The 10,874-nt window shown below is 31.0% G+C and overlaps 1 protein-coding gene across 1 annotated transcript; it reads left to right on the top strand.

Moving 5' to 3' along the window:
* The first annotated feature begins 149 nt into the window (after positions 1-149).
* Positions 150-9,306, top strand: LOC139498417 (uncharacterized). Its single transcript, XM_071286798.1, has 2 exons — positions 150-524; positions 5,183-9,306. The coding sequence occupies exons 1-2, from the start codon at positions 375-377 to the stop codon at positions 7,826-7,828; spliced, it is 2,796 nt and encodes a 931-aa protein (XP_071142899.1). The 5' UTR covers positions 150-374; the 3' UTR covers positions 7,829-9,306.
* Positions 9,307-10,874: the final 1,568 nt, after the last annotated feature.

Genomic DNA, 10,874 nt, shown 5'->3' with positions numbered 1-10,874 from the left:
TTATAAGGGACCTTTCTTTAATGAATATATTTTTTTGGGTATAAATTATTTTGAACTGACGTTTAAAAAAAACCTGTGGAGGTGTGACATCTTTAATAGTTTATTGCAAGTGCATTATTCGTTTAACAACAACACCATTTAAACAAACATGTCTATTTCACTCAATCAACAAAGTTAACTTGAACGCAGAACGATTTTGTCCGAACACCCCTCTGTAACCTCACTCATGTCAGCTAGTCAATACACTTATCAATGATTCAGGAACAACAAATTATAAACTATTTTTAATTAATATTTAAAAATTACGGTTTTGTAAAAAACAACTTTGATATGCTAAGAAGTGGATATTTCATTGCTTGGAATTTTTGTAAGAGATGTTGCTTACAATATTACTTTGGAATATAGTTGTTTGTAATGCATATTTGGAAAATATTCGTATCACACCTAGAAAGTTATCTTGGTTGAATGCTCATAATGCTGCTGAAAGCATAGACCAACAAACAGCAGAATATCGAAGTAAAAAAGTAAGTTTATATTTTATAATATTTGTCAAAACCAGTATTATTTAGATTTTATGCAACCTACATACTTTCTATTGAGATTTTCATATTGTTTTGCATTAAACCAGTATGCTAGTTAGTCTATTTCATAACATTATGAAGATGTGGTATGATCGCCAATTTTTTTTTTATGTAAACTTAACAGACTTTTATACAAATGCAAGTTTGAAGAAATTTTCTTCTTTTTTATTTGATAATCATGTTTTATTGAATTATTTTTCATAAAGATGTATAACTCTATTTATTTTCATAAATAATAACAAACAACAAACATCTGGATTACAATCGATGTCTTGTGTTTAAAAAAATTTCATTACCTACCAAAAATCATCTAAGAAAAAGCCGTTTACTAATAATCAGTTAGTTTACTGTTGGAACGCAAATAGAGTATTTTCTCCTTTTCTTCTGATTTGTCTTAAAACCCGTTACAATTTTTCTGAAACAAATTTCTGTATATGGAGCCCTACAGAATATCGCCTGGTGTCAACGATGTGTTTGTTGAAAGAGTCAATTTTTCTTGTTATCAATTCATTAATAAAACATTCCCCTATTCAGGTTTTCGTCAATTCTGATTCTTAGATAGAAACAAAATTACTCAATATTCTAAATTACTGATTATTGTTATAGTCTTTAAAATGTTTATTCTTGAGAAAAACTGATTCCTTAACATAAAGCACTTTTCCTTCTATCCTGGGTATCCTACTTTGCAGCAACTACTTTAATTTTTGGTATATTTTGTTTATTGGTCCGCAAAGTTCGTAAATATTTGCCTCTGGAGGTCAAGTAAATATTAATCAATCTGTTTGCGTTTGCTCTTACATATTACCACCTAATTAAAAAGACTTATATAGACGTTCTATGAGTGTAAATCATAATTCTATTTCGACAAATTATAATAAAACATACTCCGTGTAGTTAAAACAATTGAACATTTTATGGACATACATTCCAAATCGTTGATAATTAAACATAGGATGAAAATGTGGCCATATCGTTCTATAATTATTCTTTAATGAATGTGTGCCATTATTGATTGCGCGATATTGCACAAATAAGGGAATACGTCAGAAGTTATGCGTAAACATAAAAATATATTTTAGCCATTCATATTAGACATACAAGAACCTTTTGAAAAACGAATATTATATTGATTCCGTTCCACAAGAATGCTGTGAAAACATCACTGAGTATGACCATTGCAAACGCATTACTGATTAAAAAATGTTATCTTCATTCCATCATATCTACTACATGTATCTGCCTTATATTTTACTTCCTTTCGACATGTTGTGTATCACACAATGCAAACATAAATACCCCAGAAGTATTACAAAAAATACTGAATTTAAAGACAAATTTAAATAGGTTCCCTTGTCATCATCTTACGGTGTTTATATATCTCAACTTGTACGATTCGCTCGTGTATGTAACAATGTTTTAGATTTTAACGAGAGAAATTTATGTATTACTGAAAAATTATTACACCAGGGTTTTCGATATCACAAACTAGTCAAAACATTTACTAAATTTTATCATCGGTATAAAGACATTATTCGTAAATATAGCTCAACATGCAGACTTTTAATACGTTCAGGTATTTCACATCCAATTTTTTATGGTAATATTCTTTATAAAGCACAAAGGTGTCAGTATTCACCTCAGAAACTTACAAAACCTTTGAATAGACTTATTAAGAAGGGATATAATTACGATACTGTTGTCAAGTCATTAAAGATTGCATATTTTGGCGTTAATATTGAGTCACTGATAAGGTCTTTGCATCGGAACTAAACACATTTATTCTAAAAACAGTTGTTGGCATGACACGGGTTATGTTCTTCTCATATATGTTATGATGGTATGATACTAAACCCCTAACGGGAAGGATTGTGCCTGATGTTCATATGATGAAATCATAATCTTTCAGTCAGTTTAGTTGAAGTCTGGAGCTGGCATGTCAGTTAACTGCTAGTAGTCTGTTGTTATTTATGTATTATTGTCATTTTGTTTATTTTCTTTGGTTACATCTTCTGACATCAGACTCGGATTTCTCTTGAACTGAATTTTAATGTGCGTATTGTTATGCGTTTACTTTACTACATTGGTTAGAGGTATAGGGGGAGGGTTGAGATCTCACAAACATGTTTAACCCAGCCGCATTTTTGCGCCTGTCCCAAGTCAGGAGCCTCTGGCCTTTGTTAGTCTTGTATTATTTGAATTTTAGTTTCTTGTGTACAATTTGGAAATTAGTATGGCGTTCATTATCACTGGACTAGTATATATTTGTTATGGGGCCAGCTGAAGGACGCCTCCGGGTGCGGGAATTTCTCGCTACATTGAAGACCTGTTGGTGACCCTCTGCTGTTGTTTTTTATTTGGGCGGGTTGTTGTCTCTTTGACACATTCCCCATTTCCATTCTCAATTTTATTCCATAAAAAAACTGACAAAATATAACGCTTGCAACAACAGAACACAGTGAAAAATAACCGCTTTATTCCTGACTTGGTACAAACATTTTTGCAAAAATTGACTCTTTACTAAAAAGCATAATTGTCATATATGAATGTCAGTAAAGGCATAATTTTGTTATACATATTATAATATCAGATTTTTCATGCTTTGTTACTATAATTTATATGCTTTAATGTATATAAATATGTCCACGATAATGGAATAAAGTATAACAAAATGTTATTTCACTTGCCTAAATATATTTTTAGTTTCTTTTGTCTTTATGATTCTTCATTTCTGAAAAATAAAATATATATTTGAAATTGAAACAATCTTATTTCTTGATAATTTAAACTGTGCTTTAAATCAAATTTATACATTGTATAATCTATGAAGAAGGTTTCAATTATTCTGTTACCATGGTTATCACAGTAAACGCAAATATCAGCAACACAAATCAGAATTATAAAGATGGAATTGAAAAGTAAATAATATGGAATACATTTTAAGGAGTAAAATTTACAGCATCCTCATTTTTATACTGATTCGTTTAAGTACATAATGCATGTCAATAAATATTTTTTTTTCTCGTCAAATAGTTATAAGAAGATGTGGTATGAATGCCAATAAGACAACTCTCAATCCAAGTCAGAATTTGTTAAAGTAAACCATTATAGGTCAAAGTATGAATAAAAGTCCATTGTTGGTGCACTGAGTGGTATCAGTTACAGAAAGAGACAGTTTTAAATAACTGACAGTGCATTTCAATTTATTAATTGCTTCCGCACCAATTATACTCTTTCAAAAACATATTAATAATGACTAAGTGGATATTATGAAAGAGTGCAATCGAATTTAAAATGGAGGACTTCTTGGTCTTGCTGCTGTGAGTCATATGTTTAACCACTATCCGAATTGAGTCTATAAAAACGAAAGACATAACGTGAGCATCTGTAGCTATTCATAAAGTCATTTGAAATGAAATTCTAAAGTCGTGATCAGTGGCGGCAAGTGTTAAGACCTGATCTGTCACCCTTAGCTCACACCGAACAAGCTATGCACATGATAAAGGGCCCTCAAAATGGCTAGTTCACATTTATTCAAACATGAAAACCAGCAGTATAATCTATATAGAAATGAGCCACGAGAAACACGCATGAACCACAACAATAAACGACAAAAACTGGACATTGGGGTATTTATTTATGCCAACTTTTCGGCAAAATCGTCGGTATATATATATATAGAGAGAGAGAAATTTCGTTCTCTGTGGTATTCTATCTGTCTTTAACATTTAAATCGTATAGTTCGTTCGATGGTAGATTATGATAATAAAGAATATATGTACATTTTTTTAAGATTTTTAAACAAACAGAACTTCAGAAGTACTACATTGTGTAAATGATACGGTCTTGTGTTAACACTGTCTCACCTCACCCAGATTCCCTTAATATTTTATATGAAACTCAATTTATTCAAACAAATTTGAAATCTGGTTTTGACAATTCAGAATTATATACAGTTTTTTATTGTTATTATGAAATACATTTGTTACTTGTAATTACTGCTAAAAAAAATTTGTATTCAGTAATCGATAAAAAATAGTTTTAATAAAACAGAAGGGAAATTCCGACACTTATGACTAGTAAATGTTGACAACAATATACTTCCTCAATATACTGTTAAGGATAACAGGACTTAAAAAACATTTAGCAAGTACAAGTAAAATAACAAAAATACCGAACCCCAAGAAAAAAACCCAGAAAGTCCTTAATCAAATGGCACATTCAAAAGCTAAAACAAATTATGCGAACGGATTACAACTGGCATATTCCTGACTTGGTACAGGTATTTTCTTTAGGTTTTTTAGCTAGCATAACCTGTCACTTGTATGACAGTCGCAAAAAAATCCATAATATTAACAACCAAGTGTGAACAAAACAAACAGACATAATGGGGTAAAAATGCCAAAAACACAAAAGAAGCAAACAGGCATATAGTTCATAGTATAATATCGATATAGCAATGACAGTATGAAAACCAATTGCCACCAGCCAACTTCTAGATAAATATGTATGTTAAATAACTATATATTGTCTGATATCAGTAACTATAATAATATCACTTCCTGTAAATCATATTTTAAAATGTGATTTTTTTTTTAATTTAGGTTTTTCAAAATATTTACAGTAAATGTAGATCTTGTCATTATACCGCACGAGGCGCCGACAATGGAGGAAAATACAACAGTTTGCAAGGTCTAGATAGAAGAGTTCTAAATACATTTCATAAACAGAGAAATGACGAATTTAGAAAACTACCATTGCCGTTATCAAAGTCCAGACAAAGGCCTGTTAACGAAAAGCATTCCCAAGGTGGTGACAGAAAATACACGCCAAAGGTTACGCAAAATCCTGTATACTTATCGATGAAATTAAAAACGCCAATGAGAAACCCTCTGGACGTACATCCCTCATATACTTACAATGCCTTATCAAATCATGAAGAGCAAGACGACGATGATAAATTTGATGTTTTAAAAAGGAGACTTTATTTATTAGATGACAAACGTCATAAATATATAGAGACTCCACTGTTAGGGGAAAGCAATGATGATTATATTAAAACAGCAAAGATTAATCGTGGTAATGATGACGATGAAATAAGACCCTTTAGACAGAAACAACTTCCACCTATCGTATTTAATAGTTTTGAATCAAGATGGTATCAGCAAAATAAGCAAACCCATGCAGATAGATTTGCCAAAAAGGCGAACTTAAAGAGAAATGATTATTTATCTGTTACACGACAGGCTTATCCAGATTATAACAAATTTCAGAATGATCGAACTACCAGTAAAAGAAATAAAACCGTCAATAATCAATCATTGCAGACAGAAATTGTTTATAGTCAAGGAACAAAACTAAAATTTCCTAATTCACAAGCGATTTCAAAAGATGAGAAATATTTGTTGAAAAATACGAATCACGTGACGGAAAGATCTACAAATATACCCGATAAAACAAATAAAGCATTGAACAATTACAAAATGAGGTCACATGACTCTGATAATGTCAATTCACAAACCACTGACAAACTGAACAGGCAGACAATGAAAAATAACATAGATTCCAGATATCCGATTAGGCTTGATTTAATTGGACACCATTTAATGTCTAATAAATTGTACACTGAGACATATGCGGATAAGATGCGAAATGAATTAATTGGAACCCTTGTTAATAGAAAGGCACCGAATTCTTTCAGTGGACTGATAAAACCAAATAATATGATCATCTCTTCTTTTAGATCGCCAGATTTCAAATCAGTGTTTAAGACATCTTCTACAACTCTTCCAAGTACAACATGGAAACCTGTTGTGCATTGGAAACTCTCAGTGAATGACAAAAGCAAAATAAAGGGTGCTAGAACGCCTATCAGATCTATGCCTTTCAGTTTTGTTGGTGATTCACAACAAACACACTTCGTTCCAATTAAACATGGGATTCCAGTTAATCCGTTAGAAAGAAAACATAATTCGTTTTGGTCACAACCATCAAAATCTCCGACAATAAACATTGCAAAAGGGATAGATGGCGAACTATTTTTTCAAAATGATAACAATTTGAATTATAAAATTCTGTCTTCTTTTCCTATTCATGATATTAAACAAAAGGATCAAAGAATGAAACAATTAAATACTATTACTGATCCTATCAATGGTCGTACATTAGGAAGTGCTGATATTGTGAAGAGCAATTTTATGAACGGGGAAACCCATGATAATGACAATATTTCTCGAATAAAATACACTGGAACTGATGGTAAACAGTCTGATGTAATCCAAAGTCGGATGTTTTCAAGATTCACAACACCGTCAACTTCCGCTGATAATATAGAACCCATTTCTATTTTTAACAAACATAGTGATGAGGAGGCTTATTTCTATGACTCAGGATCTCCCATCGAGAAAAAGATTTTTATGCCAAAAAATCAATATGATTCGAAGAAAGTAATTAATAAACATTCATCAAATAATCCCAAAATGAACAGTGGGTTGTTTGGCTTTTTATCTAAAGGTTTACCTGAAAGTTCATTGGATTTAAAGAAAGACAGAAATTTTCACGACGATCTCGATGAGCGTAAAAAGTTTTTAAAATCAACCAAAAAGAACGGACTACTTTCAACAGATTCAAAAAATGAAGGATCTTCTCATATACAAAAAGTCAATCGTTTTCAAGGAAATACAGCTCCGCTGGAAAAAACACCAAGCCTGAACACAAATATAAAGAACAACAATGGTTTAAACATATTTCAAGAGGTCAAAAAACAAACTAAGCATTTGAGACGGATATATGATGATGATGACAATGTGATTTTAAAACAAAATAATTTCTTTAACGATATAAGGATAAATGGTCGGACGAAATCGACTTTAGGGGCTTCTTCAAATCAAAACCGTCAAAGAATTCCAATCAAATTTCCGGTTATGTTAAGAAAAGGACGCGGACGTTTGAAGAAAGACAAGTTATCATTGTTATTAACAGATCAGCGACGAAGACTAACTGATTCTAAAAATAGACTTGAATTGATCAAATCAATGCGTAGAGCTGCAAAAATCCTGCATGAACATTTTTTACGGAGAAAAGTTTCAAACGTTGCAAAGAGGCGTCCAGAAAATACAAGGCACTTCAGTAAATCTTTGCAACAAAACAATTTTCCTTTGGTAGTTGACAGGTCACGCCTTTACCTTCACAGAAAACGATTTCCTTATCTGTTTATGGTAAATAAACGTTTGTTGGTAAATAAAAAATAACAATTTCAGTAAAATACTTTTTTTGTTAGGAGGTAGCAGTTTAGATCTGAACATAAAGATTGCAGTTAGATGTATGATGTAAATTCAAGTAACGAATAATTGGAAAGATCAAAATTTAAATTGAAACCATATAACTGAAACTTAAGTATTACTCGTGGGGTTCAAGTTTTCGTAGTTATCTTTGCTATAAACCATTTTTTTAAATGTTAAATGAAGTATACTTTTCTGGTAGCTCTATATGGCGACTTTTCTTGTCTTTTATTTTTGATAATACATTGTATATGTTTTGTCTATATCCCGTTTTGTGTTTTGTTTTATACATATTTTGTTTTTTTCATAGTGATTTAGATTATAAAATGAATAACACAATGCTTACTGCTGCACTGCTATATTTGACATTTGTATCTATTATGTATGTTGTTTTTTGTTCACACATCGTTATCAATGCAAGCTATAAAACTATGGTTAATCCACTACATATTAAGAAAATATCTTTACAAAAGTAAGGGAGATGACAGTTGTTATCCATTCGTTTGATGTGTTTGAGCTCATCATTTTGCAATGTAAGTAGGGACTTTCCGTTTTGAATTTTCCTCGTAGTTCGTTTTTTTAATTTATTTTTTGTGATTCTACTTTGTATTAACCTCGAAATCAGACACCCAAAACAATAACATTTGTCCTCAATTTACGAAATTTGATAACAACAACACTTAATGCACCAACGGTACTTCGAAAAATACTACATATATATATATATACATCGAAACAAATGAACTGTGACCACTGATGACCACTGGCGTGATTCCGATAAATGTATAGAGTCATTATCCGTATACATATATAAAACACTGAAGTTAATAAATTCAATCGAAGTACTAATTTATCGTGATATATGTAGAATTTGTCCGTTTGGAACAAATCTTAACTTAAGTAGTTTTATGCATACGGATCCTGGTTGTTAAATGAAGGTATTAAATGTCTGTAGTTGGATTGTTGTCTTATTGGTGTAATTTACACACATTTTCATTTGAATCAATTCCAGTACAGTTAGTTTGTCAAATTCTTGGTCACGATAAGGCTATAAAATAGTATATCACAATGATTGATTGATTGATCATTGCCATTGAAGCATTTTTCTTATGTAATGTGTTTAAACTTAGTCACGACATTAAGCGATTAAAAATACGTCAAATGCATTTTCAAAGAGACTTGACTTTCAACTTTCATATTTTGTTTAGGTATTCTTGTCTTAAAAGATTCTACAATATTCTTTGAAATGCATAACATCGAGGTGGCCTTTCTAAAAACAATGTATATTCAATAAAATCAAAGTTATGCAGAGAATAAATCAAGATTTTAAAAACATGAGACACATATAACCCTACTCGCAGCTTGTGATATGAACATATACTCAATTAGAAAACAACGGGAATAAGTATGATTACTTCTTATCTATTCTTGAATTTAAAAAAATGTATATGTTAATTGTATTATCCTTTGTTCACTATATAATACATGGAATTTATTCAATTAAGCAAATTGTGTTGTTTTGATTTATTTACCTTTAAATGATTGGTGGAAAAGCGAAATCCTTTACTGTTTAAACAAATGAGACATTGATAGTATGCAATAATTACCTTTACATATATAACATGTTATGAAAAGGATTGAAAATTTAAAGATAGTTAAACAGTTACAGGAAATCAGATATATACATTAGACTGAGAGGAACCATTGCGAAAAAAATTCTGTATGGCATATGCTCGACCAACTTTAGCTTTTAGCGTTCAACTGTACATTTGAAAATCTACATTTTGAAAACAGTTTACTATATTCTAATTTTTTTACAGTAATTGATTAAGCATCTTTGTCGTGTTCAATTTGACGGAACAACTCAACTGTGTTCTTTGTAATTCCATTCGTACTTTATATACATGTCATTTTCGATATGATAGTAAGGTTCAACCATTTCCCTTTGACACCAATACACTTAGTAAAGACATATGTTATAGTCTTTTACTACAATGTATTCATATGAGTCAACTCAACGAATGTTCTAGATTTTCAAGTGTACGGTCTTGAACTTTCAAAGTTATTTCACAATTTGTCTAGTGCGCTGCTCGGAAATTGTTTTCTCAATGTCTTCTCGTAGAGCTCATTTGTTTGATAGCTTTATCATAACTACTGTAGTTCTGATAATAAATATATTTGATTCTTTGTAACTGTTTGTTGACATCCAAGTTTTTCGTATCTTATTTTATGAGCTTTAAAACGTTTGCATTTAGCATGTTTAGTTTTGGGTTTCCAAGTGAGGTTCAGCAGTTGAATTGATTCCATAATAAAAGCGACTTTTTCTTCTTTTTTTTCTGAATCACGTAACTTGTACTGATCACCAATTTTGCCTTAATCTTGACAAGTTGAATATAAAATGCAGGTATAACATAAGACCGTGAGTTCATTGCATATAGAATTGTGTGTAAACATATTCACGACTGTTTTTATAAGTTTATCTGTTATTTGTACGTTATGGTGGTATCTGTCACTTATTGCATGTTTGTAAATATCAGTCTTTAGTACCATACTTCATAACTGCAACTAATCGGAGGTGTTTTTTTTTTGTTACGTTTTTCAAAATTCTTTTACGAATAATAAGATCATGGTTCCTTGGTTTTGATTTATTTAATATGTTGTTGATTAAAGAAAAGTTATGATACCTATTCATCCACGACCAAAAGCAGGTATACGGACAGAAAACAAAACACACACACATAAATGGAAAATTGTTAGGTATGCAATTATACTAGTTGTTATCTCCTTTAACAATTGAGCGCTGTTGTTGAAATAAAAGAAAAACGATGCAAAATCAAAGCGCCGTGCAGTGTTCAAATCATAGTAAAATTATTCATCTTTCAACAAACAAGGGATGCGACAAACGATTATCCCAAAACCATGCCTTTGTGTAGAAATGAAATCGAGACGTTCACATACTAGATAATCGCTTTAAAAACAGCTCCAGTAGGTAGAGATATAAGTATATCAATAAAAT

Source organism: Mytilus edulis, chromosome 12 (assembly GCF_963676685.1).
Source record: "Mytilus edulis chromosome 12, xbMytEdul2.2, whole genome shotgun sequence".
Lineage (NCBI taxonomy): Eukaryota > Metazoa > Mollusca > Bivalvia > Mytilida > Mytilidae > Mytilus > Mytilus edulis.
The sequence above is the reverse complement of the archived record's forward strand: the minus strand, read 5'-3'. Positions and strand labels throughout refer to the sequence as shown.

Coding starts and splice junctions, on each gene's coding strand:
- LOC139498417 (XM_071286798.1), top strand. CDS start 375: ATGTTGCTTACAATATTACTTTGGAATATAGTTGTTTGTAATGCATAT. Junction 525..5,182: donor CAGAATATCGAAGTAAAAAA/GTAAGTTTATAT, acceptor TTTTTAATTTAG/GTTTTTCAAAATATTTACAG.